Below are 17853 nucleotides of genomic sequence, written 5' to 3' on the forward strand. Positions count from 1 at the left end.
ACCTTCCATGAAGAGGCCGTAGACGTAGGAGCCCTCCCGGGGCGGTGCCGTCATGTCCTCCCGGTTCTTCTTGGTGACCTCCACAGACAGGCACATCTTGTCCAGCGGCCACTCGTTCTTGCGGGCCATCGACTGCATGATGGCCGTGAGGAATGACTGTGGGTTGAAGAAGCCCGCTAGCCACACGGCTGTCGGCAGAACGAAGTCCGTGGTCCAGGCCTCCAGCTCCTGCAGGGACAGCTGGGTTGAGCCGACATCCTGGCCTGGCCTTGGCTGCTCACAAGGGATGCAAGGGCTCACAGAGGCAGGCCAGCGGGCACAATGGTGCCTGGGGTTCTGGCCGCTGAGGCGAGGGGAGGGACGTGTTCCACATAGGCTCCGTGGACCCAGCCTTACCCTCACACGGAGCAGGAGGTCAGCGTACCAGGCCGCCAGGCCCATCATGGATGGGTAGGCCCGGGCCATCCAGGTTTCAGGTACCGTGTCATAAAAGAGTGCTGTGGATAGGTCCTCCATGTCCGTGGTGATGGTCAGCTCCCCCTGGGGACAAAAGGGCTCAGCCATCATGCCCAAGCCCGCCTCCCCCCCCCCCCCCCCGCCCACCCCTTCTGGGGCTGACTTGCCTTGAGCCCCAGGCTGAGCTCTTTGAGTGAGCGCCGCAGCTCACTGGTGAGGGCATTCATGCGCTCACACTCCTGGAAGGCCACCACCACGTAGGGTGTCTTTTCGGCCGCCTTGGCCATGATCTCAGCCATGTTGAACGTCTCTGGGATCTTGTCCAGGATTTCATCCAACACGGCCTTCACCTGGGGGGCAGCCGGGCATGCTCAGGGGCATGTGCATGTGTGTGCCAGGACCCAGTGCACAGCCCACGTGGGTCTGTGAGGCCTGCGTGTTTACGGGTCTGCCCTGGGCCCCTCAGCACCCTGGGAAGGGGCTCTGTGGCCCCCAGCAGCACGTGGGGTTCACCCCAAAACCCAGGCCTTCTGGCCTTTTCCTAGGAAGCCCCAGCTTCACTGATGATGCTTTTGTTTGGGCTGACTCCAGGCAGTACTAAGGGCCAAGGCCCAGCTACACACTTGGGGGGCACCATGGTGCTGGCACGGAACCTGGACCCCCTGAGCCCTGTCTTGAAGTCCTGAAGAACATCCTTTCAGATTTCAGAAGACATCCCAGAACATTCCAGAATTAAAAGTGCCAAGGGTTCCGAGCTGCTGGAACATCCCCAGCTCCCGAGGGCTTCTGTGCTATAGCCTGTCTGAAGAGACATCGGGGTGTGGCGGGGCGGAACCTGCCTTCTCCTCCCGGGACACCCCTGTGCCCCCGCCTGCGTCACTTTCTTTGGGCTGCATCTCCAGGACTGTGCGGAAGAGCTTGTCTGAGGTGACCGTCAGGAAGCCGATCTCAGCGTTGGGGTGCAGGCCGTACAGATAGGGGCTCTCGGGAGGCAGGCTCTCGTCGACATACTCATGGTAGCCCTGGAAAGGGCACAGAGTGGTCAGACCAGGCCCCACGTTCTCAGAGCAAGAAACTCTCCCCGTATCCTCCCCGTCTCCCTTCCCACCCCTGCACCCATTTCCCTTCCCTTCTTGCTGCCCCCTCCCCGCCAGGACCTTATAGTCCAGGTTTGGGGGGATGTGGAAGCCGGGCGCCAGCATGACCTCGCCCTCCAGCATCTCAGGCCGCACGAACTCCAGCAGGTAGGTCCTGCAGAGGCGCCGATCCCAGTCGTCTGTGATGTGACCCCCGTACATGATCTCCCCGAACAAGTAGCGGAGGTCATCCCAGGGCACCTGTGTACGAAGGCCACGTGTGGCGTCAGGATGGAACTGGGGTCCCGCTGCTTCCTCCCTCCCCGACGGATCCACGCCTGGCTTGTCCCCAGGCCTTGTCTGCACAGCCTCCCAGTCTCCCATCAACCCCTTCCCGGCCCACGGCCACAGCAAAAGCTCAGCCCGCTGTGGTGGCCTAGATGACCTCTGCTGGTCTCTTGGGCACCACAAGCCTGCAGCCTGATCCTCTGCATGACTCCTCTCACCCATCTCAGAGGGTCCCAGAGTCGCTTAAGTGTGGTTCCGCCACCCACAAGAAGAGCTGCAGGGTTGCCCAGCTGGTGGGACTCAGCCCTGCAGCCTACTGTAGGTCTCAGGCTCTGCCCCCAAGAGTAGCTGTGACATTTTGCCTCCTGCCTGGGTCCCCTTCATGCCTGTGGTGCGTTGTCAGAGCCCTAACTGGCCGCCTGTGGCCTCTAATGTCCCTCCTTGCCTGTCCCAAGGCATGAGAGCTATATGTTGCTGGCAAGCACTGGTCTGGCTGGTATGGGGGTGCATGTTCAGGACGGTTTCAGTGACTGTCTCTGCTGGAGTAGCTCAGTCTTGCCCCCCTCCACGAACCCCAATATGGCTCCAGACCCTGCGTTTGGCCAAGGCCAGCCCCAGCCCCAGCTTCCACTGGGGGGCACCTTCCTGGGGGCAAGATGGCTGAGGGACAGACAGGGAGACCCAGCTGGGGGTGGCAAGGCAGGAGGTGGGGCAGAGCCTTCACTCCACCTTGGGGTTGGCCTCCAGGTAGTTGTAAAGCACGTTGATGGAGATGGTGAGGTCTCCGTTGTTGAAGGGGTACGACCTGTTCCAGCCCTGTGCCCCGAACTTGCGTCTCTCGGCCACCACGGCATGGAAGTAGCACAAGGCGAAGAGGATGCACTTGAACTCCAGCTCCTTAGAGCACATCTCCAGGGTGTCCTGCGGGGTGCAGGGGCCGGGGTGAGGCAGGCAGGCCGGGCAGGGTGGATCCCACTCGCACATCACACACTTGGCACGAGGCACACAAAGGCCTCGACATGCTCCAGGCCTGCCCGGGGCTCCAGCGCCACGTCCCCAAGTCTGAGCAGTGAGGTGTCAGGCCCACAAAGCACTCACGGCTGAGGCTCCTGAGCGCTGCTCAAAAGACTTCCCCCAAAAAACAAAAAATAAATGCACTTTGGCTGGGGAGCAGTGAGTGGTTGCTCTGGTACTTGTGTGGGTGTGTATGGTGTATAAATATTTTGGGGACACACAGCAGTGTTCAGGGGTTCTTCCTGGTTCTGCACTCAGGAATCACTCCTGGCATGTTCAAGGGACTTTATAGGGGATGTTGGGGTTTGAATCCGATTGGCTGTGTGAAGGCAAACGCCCTCCTGCTGTACTATTGCTCTTGCCCGTGTGTGTGTGTGTGTGTGTGTGTGTGTGTGTGTGTGTGTGTGTGTGTGTGTGTGTTTGAGGGAGCCATACCCGACAGCTCTCGGGTTACTCCTGGCTCTGTGCTCAGAAATTGCTCCTGGCTTGAGGGACCATATGGGATGCCGAGGATCGAACCTGGGTCTGTCCCGGGTCGGCCATGTGTAAAGCAAACACCCTACCGCTGTGCTATTGCTCCATCTTCCCCCTGTGTGGAATTTTCTGATGAAGATTTGGGACTCCCCAGCAGGGGTGACTCCCAACCTTGCTCAGGGTTCAGTTCAGTTCTGCTTCCTGTCTGCAGAACACAACACACGCTGGCCTGAGTCGGGGTGATCGGCCGAGGCTTGTGCAGGCTTTGGAGAGAGCAAGTATGCATGGAAGGTTCTAGCACAGACAGCTGATGCATGAGAGGATAGACAGATGCCTGGCTTGGCTGTTTGGGGGTGCTGGGATGCAGGGGGTGTATTTGGGGACCTGCCCGCTCCAGACCCACCTGCGTGAAGAGGTCCAGCGCCTTGTGCAGGTTGGCATACATGCCCGTGGGCGGCTCGTTGGTGATCTTGATGGCGTTCTCCAGGATGCCCTGAGGGATGATGTGGGACTCAGGGCTGGGCGCCGGCTCCGCGCTGATGAACACGCGGTAGTCCTGGTGGCTGCCGGTGCTGTAGCGCTCCACCTTCTTGTCCAGGGTGCTGAGCCAGCGTGCCACCAGATGGATGTTCTGCGGTAGAATGTGGGCTCAGGGCCACCTCCTGATGCCTCCCTTCGCCCTCCACAACTACTTGCTGCAAAGCAAGCAGCCAGTCCTGGGGATGGGGGTAGTTGGGGGCGAACCTGCCCCAGTGAGCTCAGCTCAAGCAGCCCTCCCAAAATCTCAGGCTGGAGTTCTGCCCTCAGCGAGGATCAATGCCCACAGTACCATCTGCTGCAGCTGGTGAGGCCCGACTGATGTCAGCTGAGGAGGTGTGGGGACGAGGCAGGCCTGAGGGGCTGTGGGGATGGGACACTGGACAGGTCACAGCAACTCTTGGGTGGCACCAGGGGGCTTTTACACATCCAGAGTTTGTGATGTTTTTTCCTTCATTGTTTGTTTTTGGGCCATACCCAGCGGTGCTCAGGAATTACTCCTGGCTCTGTGCTTAGAAATCGCCCCTGGCAGACTTGGGGACCATATGGGATGCCAAGCATTGAACCTGGGTCTGTCTGTGCAGGCCTTACGGCTGTGTTATCTCTCTGGCCCGAGTTTGTGTTTTTATTTTATTTTTTTATGGTGCTGGAGATGGAAGGCAGGGCCTCACACTTGCAAGACAGGTGCTGGTTGCTGAGTCGCTCTCAGTGCCCCAGACTTGGTTTTTATTTCTTTGATTTTGATCCACACCCAGCAGGGCCTCAATGGCTGGAACCCAGAGCACTCGCATGCAGAAAAAAACATTTTCCCCAACTCCAGATTCCCCCCCACCCAGCCCTGTTCAGGGTTTCTTCACTTAAGAATCACTCCAGGCAAGCTCTGGAGACCATATGGGACACCAGGGATCAAACCCGGGTTGACTGTGTGCAAGGCAGACTGTCTCCCTGCTGTGCTATTGCTCTGTCCCCTAGTATTTTGCTTTTTGTTGCTGCTGTTTGTTTTTCTGCTTTTGGAGCCACACCCAGAATCACACAGGGCTGACTCCTGGCTCTGCTGAGTCACTCCTGGTGGGGCTTAGGGGATCACACTGGGGTGTTGGGGATCTAACCCAGGATAGTCACATTCGAAGCAAAGCCTCATCCACTGAACTGTCTCTCCTTAAAGCACCTCCCTTGGGGGTGTCCCTGGCAGCGCGGCACTTTCTTCATCAGACTTGCGTTCACCTGTGTGACCTGACCATGCCCAACTGCAATCTCTGTGGGACCCCAGACCCCGAGCTCCCCAGGCAAAGGGCACCCTCTAGCTCCCTAACAAACCTGCAGGATGACCCAGTGGCCTTGCTCGGCCGCCACGTCCAGGGCGTTCTCGGCCACCACCTCCTGGCCCTGGCCCAGAGACACGTTGTGCAGCTTCCCGTTGTCGATGGTGAAGCCCAGCTTCTTCCCTGCGGAGCAGCAGTGTCTCACCAATGGCCCTTGAGGGTTTTTTTGTTTTTTGTTTTTTTTTGTTTTTTGGGTCACACCCTGCAGCACTCAGGGGTTACTCCTGGCTCTACGCTCAGAAATCGCTCCTGGCAGGCTCAGGGGACCATATGGGATGCCGGAATTCGAACCACCGACCTTCTGCATGCAAGGCAAATGTCTTACCTCCATGATATCTCTCCAGCCCCGAGTTATTTATTTATTTATTTTTATTTTTTGGTTTTTGGGCCACACCCGGCAGTGCTCAGGGGTCACTCCTGGCTGTCTGCTCAGAAATAGCTCCTGGCAGGCACAGGGGACCCTATGGGACACCGGGATTCGAACCAAACACCTTTGGTCCTGGATTGGCTGCTTGCAAGGCAAACTCCCCTGTGCTATCTCTCCGGGCCCCCGAGTTATTTTTTTTTAAGGGGAGGTGTTGTTTGGGGACCAAACAACACAACAGAGAAGAGCCTGAACTCCATGCTGAGCCAGCTCCCTGAGCCTCACTGGGGGAAATACAGGAACCTTCAAGTCAGCCCTTATATCCTGGTGGAGTCAGGTCTGGGGCATGTGCACCCCAAAGGAAACAGGAACCCACTGAAGCCACACAAGGCCGGAGCTCAGCACGGTGGGGAGGGCATTTGCCTTGCATGCAGCCACCTCGGGTTTGATCCTCAGCATCCCAGAGGATCTTCCGAGCACTGCCAGGTGTGATTCCCGAATACAGAGCCAGGAGGAACCCCTGAGCCCTGCTGAGTGTGACCCCCCCAAACCAAAACCAACCAAACAATAAAGGGCTACAGACCACTGCACTGAACGGGCCTCCCCGTGCTTCTCACCTGGCCCCTCTCTAGGTCTCCGAACAGTGCAGCAGGTGGGGCCTCAGGGTGGGCCCAGGCTGCTCCTTCAGCAGGAGGATAATACCTGGTGGGCGCCCACACGTGTCCCAGGGCTTGGGGTACAGATCTCAGGGTGCGTGCGCTGAGCAGGGCTGTGGGGGCAATGCTCAGTCCCAGAGGGACGGGGCCTGCGGTGTCGGTTCATGGGACTCACCCAGCGCCTCCACGTCCTTGAGGGGGTCCACGCCCGGGGAGAGGATGAAGAAGATGGGGGTGGACGGGCTGCTCTCCTCGAAGGACTTGGAGAACTCCACGCTGCGGCCCTCCACGAACTTGCTGCCCATCTTCTCCTCCACGAAGTTCCTGGGGATGTGGGAAATATTGGGGGGCAGCAGGCAAGCCTGGGGCTGCGACCCTCATGTCCCAGGTGAGCAGCCCTTGGGGGTATGGACTGGAATTAAAGGGACCCCCACCCCAGGGAGACCAGAGGCCGGCCCCGCCCCATCCAGCCCCACCTGGGAGGCCCTGCCCCAACAGAGCCCCAATCTGGCTCTGCTCCCCAGACCACGACTTGCTCTGTCCACTCCATCAGGCCCTGTCCCATCAGACCAGGCCCCTGGCTAGCCCTACCCAATCAGAACACACCTAGGCTGTCACATCCCATCAGGCCACACCCCTGGCTAGTTTTACCCAATCAGAACACACCTAGGCTGTCACACCCCATCAGGCCACGCCCCCGGCTAGGTCTACCCATCAGAACACACCTAGGCTGTCACACCCCATCAGGCCACGCCCCCGGCTAGGTCTACCCATCAGAACACACCTAGGCTGTCACACACCCATCAGGCCACGCCCCCGGCTAGTTCTACCCAATCAGAACACACCTAGGCTGTCACACCCCATCAGGCCACGCCCCTAGCTAGTTCTACCCAATCAGAACACACCCAGGCTGTCACACCCCATCAGACCACGCCCCTGGTTAGTTCTACCCAATCAGAACACACCTAGGCTGTCACACCTTATCAGGCCATGCCCCTGGCTAGTTTTACCCATCAGAACACACCTAGGCTGTCACAACCCGTCAGGCCACGCCCCTGGTTAGTTCTACCCAATCAGAACACATCCAGACTGTCACACCCCATCAGACCACGCCCCTGGCTGGTTCCACCCCATCAGACCACGCCCCACGGCTGGGCCTCACTTGACAGCGTAGGTCATGCGGTCCGGCCTCATGCAGCGCACCATGCAGAGCTTCTGCAGCGCCGTCTTGTTCTTCCACTCCTTGGGGAAGATCTCCTTCTCCGGTGCCTCCGACTCCACCAGCTTCTTCCACCGCTTAGCCGAACCCTCGATGTCGCTGTCCAGGTTCTTGAACTCGTCCATCTCCGCCAGGGCCTGTGGGAAGAGGAGTCGGGGTTCCAAGCGACACACTGCGGGGCTCCCTAAACCTGGCTCCCGTCCCCTAAACCTGGCCGAGGGAGGAGCAGCCCCGGGCCTGTCTGTCGCTGGCTCAGGAGCTGCTCACAGCCTCGGGGAGGCTCAGCCAGCGGGGTCTGCTGGGGACAAGGCTTGGGACTTTTCTCCAAGGCCCTTTACTTGGGGTGACTTTGAACCCGGGCACCTTCCTGGAATGGGTATGGAGGGTCCCGTGTGTCTAGATAAAGGGCTTGAGTGGGAACTTCACAACTGTCCTTGGGACCAGGTTACAGAGCTCTGAGGGGTCCCCCGTCCTGCGTCTGGGACACCTGCTTTTCCCAGCACCCTGAGGACACTCCCACACCCCGGGCACCAACCTTGATGCCGCCCCAGCCCTGGTGCTGCAGGAAGTCCACAGGGGACTGCACCCCAGCCTTGAATGGGAAGCGCAGCAAAAAATCCAGCTCCACGGGGTTCAGCTCCTTCTTCATGGACAAGACCTGCCAGATGTGGGCGCTTAGCACTCAGCAACCAACCAGCTGCTTCCATCAGCCTCTCTTGTCCCTTCAGCATTTTCTGTTTGGGGGCCGGGCTAGGGGATGCCCAGGGTAGAACCACATCGGGGTGCCAGGGATAAAACCTGGGTCAGCCATGTGTAAGGCTAGCACCTTATCCCCTGTACTAACTGGACCCTTTTCAGACGCTTGCTGGAGGGGCCCTTGTCAGGTGTCAGAGTGTCCCCAGATACCAGGTGGTACGTCATAGTGAGGCCTGCCCCCAAGTCTCTCTGCCCGCTTCCAGACCACCCAGGTGATTTCGGGCAGTGCTGTACCAAGGACCTGCACAACCACGTGCTTCAAAGCCTATTCTGATTCTTGGGGTGCAAGTGCAGCCCTGCCAGAGTGGTGTGGTAATCCCTGGCACCATAGCCCAGGCACCGCTATCTCCTCCAAACTCGTTGTGACTCGTGAATCCAGATAGTTGAAACTCATTGGGAGGGACTCTTGGGCTCAGCTGAGCAAAAATCAGTGAATAAAAATTGCTCTGACCTGGGGCCGGCGAGGTGGCGCTAGAGGGGTAAGGTGTCTGCCTTTGCAAGCGCTAGTCAAGGACAGATCGAGACCGCGGTTCCATCCCCCCAAGCCAGGGGCAATTTCTGAGCGCTTAGCTAGGAGTAACCCCTGAGCATCAAACGGGTGTGGCCTAAAAAAAAACAATCGCTCCAACCTGGTAAGCATGAGGCCCTGGATTAGATCTCGGTCCATCCAGGGCATCCCCAGGGCTCTGCTTTCCAGGCCTTCTCAGTTCTCTCCTGGCCCAGAGCTTCCTTGGTGCCAACTAAAGGGGACCCCCTCAACACACACACCATGCTCCCCATGAGCAATGCACACTTGCTTAACATCCTGGAAGATGCAGGCCGGGCCTGAACACCCGGGTGGGTCCAGCTGTACCTGGAACGTCACCTGAGCCAGGAAGATGAGCTTGTCGCGCTCAAAGAGGCCACGCGCCGTGTACATGAAGACGGAGTAGGTAATTTCGTCCGTGAGGCTCGCCACGCGCTGCCGAACGTCATCTGAGGCGGGGGTCCTCTGGATGGCCTTCTCGAACACCACGTTGAAGGCCTGGACAGGTGGGTGGGTGGGCATGGCGCATGGAGGTGGTGCCCCCTGCCGCCTCTGTCCCCCCAGCTCTGTGCCCCCGTGGCACCTTGAGCGAGAACTGGTAGATAGGGTTGATCTTGTTGAGATCATTGAGAATGAAGTAGAGCAGGGACGCCCGCTCAGCTGCCGGCCGGTAGTTCTCTCGAGCCTCGTTGATTTTCAATTCTGTGATTTTTGCCTCTTGTACCTGACAAGTGATGCGGGATCACTAGGTTGCCAGGGAGATGCTGCTTTGGGGCAATGCTGGGCATCTCAGCGGACAGCAGTGTGTATGTATGTGTGGACTCCCCCATGCCTGGCTGCCCACCCCACTCCCCACCCCGGCTGTGCACTGCCCACCTTCTCCTCGATCTCCCTGGCCGTGTGCTTGGTGATCTCCAGATTCTCCACCAGCGCCGTGTCTCCCAGGAAGTTGCCCGATGCGGCCGACAGCCGGGCCAGCAGCGAGTCCTCCAGTTCCTTGAGGACGATCTTGAACTCGTTCTGAGACTTGGTCAGGTTGGCCTGCGAGAGGACAGTGCCAGTGGCATTGAACATTCAGTAAAGCTGGGTCCTGCCCACACCTCGGGGTCACAATGATAAGCAGAAGCAGGGATCCCCATGAAGGTAAAAAGAGGAGGCCCGGGAGGCCTGTGCCTAGATGTGTAGGTGAGACAGAGCTGAGGCTGTGTGTGAGGTGCAGGAGGGGGCATCTCAGCCACTGCCACATTTTGATTGGATGGGGTTGGAACTGGGGTGCTCCATCGGGAGCCACATGACAACCCCTGAAATCATCACTTTGCAGAGATCTGAGGACAGGGCAGAAAGAACCGTAGAAGAATGTGTCTGGGACACTTCAAGGGAGGCTTTGGCACCCAGGCTGGTCCTTGGTAGCCTCCTCACCCCTGTGAAGCCTCTCTGCCATGCTGGCCCCTTGTGTCAGGTCTGGTCCCCCATGTCACTCTGATCCCCCCCACGTGTGCCAGCCTGCCCCTCCCCTGTGGCACCAGCCTGGCCCCCACCTTCAGCTGCTCCAGGTCGGGGCGCTCTTTGGCCACCACGGCAGCCAGGAGCTGGTCCTCCAGCCCGTCCCTGGTGACGAGGAAGTTGATGAGGGTGCACTGAGCCTGCATCTCGGGCTTGTAGTGCGGGTTGAAATACTTGGTGTGCAGGATCAGGCGGAAATTGGGGTGATACTCCACCTCCTTGTCCCCAATCTTGATGAACCTGGTGGGGAGAGATGGGTGGAGAGCTCAGGGGTCCCACCAGAGACTTGTCCCCAGCCATGAATCAATCCTGGGAGTCTGGGGACTCTCCAGCCATTCTCTTTGCGTGGTCCTGCTCCTTCTCAGCTGGTCTGACCCTGCCAGTTCTCGTGGGCACACACGCCTGTCCCTTCTGGAACTTGGGGTGGTGGTGGTCGGGACTATCACTGCTCTCTGCTCCCCACTCTGCTTGCCCCTTGGCTGATTTTATTTTGAGGTGTTCCCTTTGATGGCTCAGAGCCTAAACATCAGTGGATTTATCAGACCCTAGCAGACCCCAGAGTGGACCCCTGTGGCTAGAGAGCAACTCCACAGAGTTTTGGGGCCACATCCAGCAGTGCTCAGAGCTTACTCCTGACTCTGCTCATGGCAGCAATCGAGGGGACCATATGGGATCAAACCCAGATTGAGGACATGAAAGGCAAGAGCCCTCCCTGCTGTACTATCTTTTTGACCTACTACTTAAATTTTTTTCTTTATGTTTTGGTTTTTGGCTGTGCTCAGGGCTTACTCCTGGGCCTGCACTCAGGGGTCACTCTTGGCAGTGCTTTGGGGACCAGAGGTGGTGCTGGGGATCAAACCTGGTCAGCAGTATGCAAAGTGAGCACCTTATGTAGAATCTCTCTGGCCCCTCTCATTTATTAAAAAAAAAAAATGAGCTTTATGGGGGTGCAGCTGACCCAGGATGGACCTCGATTCCATCCCCGGCGTCCCATATGGGTCCTCAAGCCAGGAGCGATTTCTGAGTGCCTAGCCAGGAGTAGCCCCTGAGTGTAACCGGGTATGACCCAAACCTCACCCTCAAAATAAATAAAAAATAAAGGGCTTTAACTTTGGGCAACACCCAGCAGTGCTCAGGAATACTCCTGGCTCAGTGTAAGGGTTTGGAACTCAGGCTCCCTGTGCCAAGCCTGCACTCAGCCAAGTGAGCACCTCGCCAGGCCAGGGGCCTGTTCCCTTTGAAGTGAAGGCGTTTAGGTTTTTTGTTTTGTTTTGTTTTGGGGCCACACCCATTGACGCTCAGGGCTTACTCCTGGCTATGTGCTCAGAAATCGCCCCTGGCTTGGGGAAACCATACGGGATGCCGGGGATTGAACCGTGGTCCGTCCTAGGCTAGCGTTTGCAAGGCAGACGCCTTATCTCTAGAGCCACTGCTCTGTCCCCAAGGCGCTTAGGTTTTCTACATTCCTCTTTAATCCAAAGAAAAGTAATGGGCTCACGATTCAATGCACAGAGAAATTAAGCCCACTGATTTGCTCAGGATCGCTGCCCCACTCCGCTGTCTCGAACCCGAGCACCAACCCAGGCAGGGCCCACAGGTCCCGAATCCTCTGGGAGCCACTTGTACCTTGAGCATTCTGCTGAGGCTTCAGCAGCCTCTGAATGATTCCCCCGCAGGCCTGCCCCCAGGCCCACTCCCCCAAAACACAAACCCTTCTGTGGGTGGGCACTTGTATTTGGAGTCCTGACCAGGTCCTAGAGCCCCGCCCTTCCACCAGCTCCCCCCTCAGGTGGTCCCACCCCAGGCCCGACTCTGCCTGCAGGTGACTCACTTTCCCTTTTTGATGGTGTTCCTGCCCAGCAGAGGGTCCAGCACGGGTTCCACGGTCTCCCCGATGTTCTCGATGAGTAAGGTGTCCCCTGAGGAGATAGCCTGCTCGATGATGTCCAGGTAGCTGCGGGCACAGCACGAGTCACTTATGGGCATCTGCCCCTCGGGGTCAAGTCCTGGGGTCCTTCCCCCAGGGAGGGTGATGCATGGTGCATGTTTCCTTTTCTCACCCAGGCTCCAGGCTCCAGGCCCGAAGCCCCGCCCATCAAGCCCCGCCCACCCAAACCCTGGCCAACCACTGCGCATCCCCATAAAGCCCCGCCCACAAAGGACCCACCCACACCCACCCTGCCCTGCTACAGGCCACGCCCACATGGCCTCACTCCATAAAGGACCTGCCCACACCCACCCTGCCATAAAGGCCCCGCCCACAAAGCCACACCCACACACCCTACCAGGGCCCCACCCACAAACAACCATCGAGACCCGCCCACTCGATGACACGCCCACTCCGATTCCTCCCGCCAGCCCCGCCCAACCACGGTGGTCCCACCCCACTGTCCCTGTCTGCCCCTTGGGTCCCTGCGGTCACTTCTTCTGTCCCAGGCGGATGGACTTGAGGTCTAGGCCGTATTTGTTCTTGATCCACTTGATCCCCTGCAGCTGGGCGTCCACGATGAGCGGCCAGCGCTCCGTGTTGCACAGGATCGTGGCGTTCTCCGTGGACATGCGGTCACTGGGGAGGCCCTGATTGTTCCACGAGGCCACGTCGGCGTCGTCGGTCAGCAGGGTGAGGGGGTCCAGGCCCTTTGTGATGGGGATGGGCACCTGCCGGAGGGGAGGGCACTCAGTGACCTGGGCTGGGGGGTCGGGACCCCCGCCTGGTCCATTCACCCCTGTGGGGGCCACACCCAGCATCCACCTCCAGGTGGTCGATGTAGGGAATCCAGAACTTGTCCATGAGTTCGTTGCGGTACTTCTTGGTGAAGTAGCCCACGTAGGAGACGAAGGCAGAGATGAGCAGCACGTCCCCACACAGTGTGACACCCTGGCTCTTGAAGTTCTCCACCGACTCGGCCCAACGCACGTTCTCCGACGCCAGCCCTCCGACCAGCCTGCAGAGGGACTGGTCAGCGAGGCCAGAAGCCCCCCGAGAGGGCCATCTGCTTGCGGGGGCATCAGCAGAGACATGCCAGGGGGGTGTAAGAAGCAGTTGACCCCAGTGTGGACCCCTCGCCCTCCTGACCACCAGCCCTAGGTGTCGTTTGCTCAGGGGGTGGCACCATGTTCCCCTTTCTTCTTTCCTTTGGTGCCGCTGTGTCGGGGCTCACAGCCTTGAGGTGGGGGTCACACAGTGGGTGTTAGGATCCCACACAGCACATGGGCAAATGGTGCTTGGGTGTTTCTATTGCATCATCCTGGGAAACTGTGGCAGCGTCTGCCCCCAGGGACAGGGCTGCCCAAGGCTCTGCTGTGCCTCCCCCAGATCTCTCAAGCACCCCTTGGTGCTATGTTGAGTGCAGCCTAGAGGCTGGTTTCATACCTGGCTGGAGCCCGCCCACCAGGTGCTGAGCCCCCAGATACACAAATGTCCCAGGTGCCTGGGCTCAGTCAGCAGTGCCCCCGATCTAGATCTAGACTACTAGATCTAGATCTAGGCAACTCAGTTTACCTGTTAGCCAGCGAGATGACGCGGTTAGTGGCATCGGCTTCTTGCTGGCATTTGATCTTCTCAGCCGTGGCTTTCTCAAATTCTGACGTCAGGTTGTTGAGGTTGGCATTGAGTTCCTGGAAAAGCAGGAGGCAGAGGCCTGACCAGGAGCCCTGGGCAGGGCAGGGGTGTCAGGTCCGCTTCCCAACGCCGAGAGGAGGGGGCCCCCACAGGTGGCCGGCGCTCACGGCGATCTTGTTCTTGATGCGGGTCAGCTTCTCCTGCGCCTCGGCCAGTTCCGCGTTCGCCTCCTCCAGGGCCTGCCTTTTGGGTGCTACGTCACAGTAAACCTCGTAGAAACGCACGATGTTGATGCACCAGGAGCACAGGCCGGCGGCTGCCGTGGACTTGGAGCGGATGAACTCAGGGTCGAACGTGGGGTTGCCTTGGTAGGGCCTAGGGAAGGGCCGGGGCAATCTGAGTGGGTTGTCTCCTGCCGTCAGACCCACCCACTTGTTTCACTCCGACCTGCTAATGGCAGGCACCATGGAGAGGATGGAGGGGGTGTGTGTCTCACAAAAGCTTCCAGGGGCTGGAGAGATAGCATGGAGGTAGGGGGTTTGCCTTGCATGCAGAAGGACTGTGGTTCGAATCCTGGCATCCCTAATGGTCCCCGAGCCTTCCAGGAGTAGCCCCTGAGTGCTGCCAGGTGTGACTCAAAAACCAAAACAACAACAAAAAAAAACAAAACAAAACAAAAAACAACAAAGGCTTCCAGAGAAGAAAAATCAGTAAAACTCAAGAATCCTGGCCTCTGACATGGGGGGTCTGGGGTGGAAAGAGAATGGGAGGGGACTGGGACTGGAGAGATAGCACAGTGGTAGGGCATTTGCCTTACCTGCAGCCAACCTGGGACGAACCCGGGTTCGATCCCCGGCATCCCATAGGGTTCCCCAGAGCCTGCCAGGAACAATTTCTGAGCACAAAGCCAGGAGTAACCCCTGACATCCACTGGGTGTGGCCCAACCCTCCTCCAAATGACAATAGACAAAAAGAGAATGGGAAGGGACTCAATAAGGAAAGGGGCTGAGAGACAGTCTAGGACAGGGTGGCGAACACGCGGCTCTTGAGCAGCATGCGGCTCCCGGCCAAAATGAATGTGGCTCTTCGCCTCTTATCATGATTTTGTATACTGTGGCTTTTGCCAAGTTTGGATTTTGTTCTGCTGCATCTGAGAAGGGACCTCTGAGGGGAGATCTCCAAGCAGCTGCATCTCATCTCCCATCCCTTGGAAACAACTGCACGGGCCAGTGAGCAGGGGGGGGACCGGGACCCATGTGTCACATGTTGTGTCACATCTTGCCTAATGTTAGTTCTTAGTGTGGAGGACGCAGCACACCCTCACCATCACTGCAGGATTTTTACCCTCACTCAGAATGGAAATGCAATATGTGTTTCATAGATTATTGTTCAAATTAAATGCTTTTGTGTGAGTGTTTGTCTGTTTTGGTAGGTCACTGCGTGGCGTGGCTCTCTGACTCTCACAGTTTAAAATTTTGGCTCTTTGTGTCGAACTTGTTCGCCACCCCTGCTCTGCTCTAGGATGTTTGCCTCACACAGATCTGCCCTGCACTTTCATCCTGGTCCCCTGCGTGGTCCCCTGAGCCTGCCAAGTAAGCCCTGAGAACAGCTGGGTATGGCCCAAAAGATGATCAAAAAAGAGTTTACGAGTGTGTGAGAGTGGACATGTGAAAGTGTGTGCAAGTGTGAGTGGAATTGTGTGTGCAAGTGTCAAGTGTGCAAGAGTGAATATATGAATGGATGTGCGCAAACGTGAGTGTTCATGTGTTCGAGTGGATGTGTGAACATGTGTGCAAGAGTGAAATACCGTATTTTCCGGCATATAAGACGACTTTTGAAACAAAAAAAGTCAATCGAAAATCGGGAGTCATATTATACATCGAGTATATTCTGAAAAATGTTTCAATATGCTGCAAAGCGAAAACTGTCTGAATATTGCCACAAAACGAATTTTCCAACTCCATCCTGCACCAATCACTGCCAGGCTGCTTGGACCGCCTCTCTGACTCGGCCAATCCAAGCAGGCTTTTGATGCATGCAAATTAGACAATGTTCTGGACCTGAATCTACACTGTCAAAAGTCTGCTCAGATTGGCCAGAGTCAGAGAGGACGTCTATGACAGTAGAACCTTTGAACCTTTGCTTGTTGTGATTGGCTCACTATGGTACATACAGTTGCAGCACAGAACGTTCTGTCTGATACAGCGAATATAGGCCTAAACCTATGTTTTTTTTTTGTTTTGTTTTGTTTTTTTGGTTTTTGGGCCACACCCGGCGCTCAGGGGTTACTCCTGGCTGTCTGCTCAGAAATAGCTCCTGGCAGGCACAGGGGACCCTATGGGACACCGGGATTCGAACCAACCACCTTTGGTCCTGGATCGGCTGCTTGCAAGGCAAACGCCGCTGTGCTATCTCTCCGGGCCCCTAAACCTATGTTTTAACTGCAAAATTAGGGGTCGTCTTATATGCCGACAAATATGGCATATATATGAACGTGTGCAAATGTGAATGGATGTGTGTGAAGGTATATGAGTGTGTGAGTGGATTTGTGAATGTGTGTTCAAGTGTGTGGATATGTAACAAGCATTTATGTGTGAATGTGTTTGCAAATGTGAATGGGAGGGTGCAAACGTGTGTGAGTGTGCGTGCGAGTGTTGAGTGTATGTGTGTATGGGGGAGCAGAGGGTCAGGGCCCGTGCCCTCACTTGAAGGCCTTCAGGCAGGCCTCCGGGATGTGCTCCTTGTCGAACTTCTTCAGCGAGTCCAGGAAGGCGTCCACTTTGCCCATCATGATTTTGGCCGCCTTCCAGCTCTTGTCCTTGGGGATCTTGCCCCCCGGGGCCGTCAGGATGATGACGGCGGCCGTGACATTGACCACAGCATCAGGTGGGGACCCAAAGGACTTCAGCTCAGTCAGATTGTTCTGCCAATACACAGGGATCAGAGATGAAGGGGCCCACCTCACACCCCAGTATGACCCGCCACCCGACTCGCCTCGCCCACCTTGTTCAGGGTGTCCAGGGCCTCTTGAGCGGCCAGCAGTGCGGGCTCGGCCTTGGCCAGGTCCATCTCACAGGCCTTCTGCTTCTCAGTGACATTCTGGGGAGCAGGAGGGGCAGGCTGAGGCAGGCATGGCTTCAGGGCAGCAGGTGTGGAGAGCAGTATGAGCTAGGGAGCCCCACATCCTGGTTCCATCAGAAAGCAGCACCTCCAGACCTGCCCTCTGGCCTTTGTGTTCCCAGGACACTGTCTGGAGCCTCACTCCCTTGGCTTGGTGTGATGAGACAGACATGTGTTAGATGACACCTAGCTATGAATCCAAAACAAAGGTGTTCCCCCATCTTCCTCTTTGCCATAAACCTCTTCTTTTGATATGTTAAAGCCCACCAGGATAATAGGTACTTCTCTCTCTCTCTCTGTGTCTCTGTCTCTCTGTGTCTCTGTCTCTGTCTCTCTCTGTCTCTCTGTCTCTCTCTGTCTCTCTCTCTCGACTTTCCCCCTCCTGTTGAATTGGGAATTGGTTTAATACAGAGTGAGCTCTTCTTGGTTCTCGGAGATACCACTTGGCATAAACTGACTCCTTGACACTCTTCTGACTGGCTTGGTTTATTAATCCTTCATGGCTACCCTACCTGCATCAGACGAATCGGCCTGGTGTTAGAGGTACGGCGTGAACAATGATTCACAAACTGTGTGATTTATTGCACAGATGTGGGGGTCAGTACTCGAGCTGGAGTCAGAGACAGGAGGGTGAGTGGGCCACCCAGGTCACCCCGGCTGCCTGAGGACCCTGCTAGCTACCTCGAGGAGGCGGTTCAGTTTCTGTCCTTGGCTGAGACCCTCCCTGTGCGTGTGTCTGCACATTCACGCATGCCATCCAGTGAGCAGGCCCTACTCAGGCTTTCACCAATCACTCTCAGTCATACCTGTCATCTGCACCCATCATGCCTGCTTCCCTCGTGCCTGCACGCATTCTTCCCTTCATACTTCTTGTTTTGATTCTGGGGCCACACCTGGTGATGCTCAGGGATTACTCCTAGCTCTGCACTCAGGAATCACTTCTGGTGGGCTCGGGAACCATATGGGATGCCAGGGATTGA

General features: G+C 57.2%; 1 protein-coding gene across 1 annotated transcript in view; it reads right to left on the minus strand.

Moving 5' to 3' along the window:
• The window catches only part of DNAH17 (dynein axonemal heavy chain 17), a 71715-nt gene that overhangs the window by 685 nt on the left and 53177 nt on the right, over positions 1-17853 (minus strand). Inside the window, exons 58-79 of the mRNA XM_049768622.1 lie at positions 16757-16852; positions 16459-16676; positions 13921-14128; positions 13694-13809; positions 12944-13136; positions 12614-12849; positions 12023-12145; positions 10227-10431; positions 9565-9729; positions 9272-9412; positions 9016-9186; positions 7942-8064; positions 7350-7543; positions 6363-6511; positions 5163-5290; positions 3712-3939; positions 2550-2741; positions 1614-1793; positions 1296-1478; positions 624-806; positions 397-540; positions 3-228 (exon numbers count right to left, since the gene is read on the minus strand). Of these exons, the coding sequence (XP_049624579.1) occupies positions 3-228; positions 397-540; positions 624-806; positions 1296-1478; positions 1614-1793; positions 2550-2741; positions 3712-3939; positions 5163-5290; positions 6363-6511; positions 7350-7543; positions 7942-8064; positions 9016-9186; positions 9272-9412; positions 9565-9729; positions 10227-10431; positions 12023-12145; positions 12614-12849; positions 12944-13136; positions 13694-13809; positions 13921-14128; positions 16459-16676; positions 16757-16852 (3802 nt within the window). The remainder of the gene's footprint in view (positions 1-2; positions 229-396; positions 541-623; positions 807-1295; positions 1479-1613; positions 1794-2549; positions 2742-3711; positions 3940-5162; positions 5291-6362; positions 6512-7349; positions 7544-7941; positions 8065-9015; positions 9187-9271; positions 9413-9564; positions 9730-10226; positions 10432-12022; positions 12146-12613; positions 12850-12943; positions 13137-13693; positions 13810-13920; positions 14129-16458; positions 16677-16756; positions 16853-17853) is intronic.

Source organism: Suncus etruscus, chromosome 1, assembly GCF_024139225.1.
Source record: "Suncus etruscus isolate mSunEtr1 chromosome 1, mSunEtr1.pri.cur, whole genome shotgun sequence".
NCBI classification, from domain to species: domain Eukaryota; kingdom Metazoa; phylum Chordata; class Mammalia; order Eulipotyphla; family Soricidae; genus Suncus; species Suncus etruscus.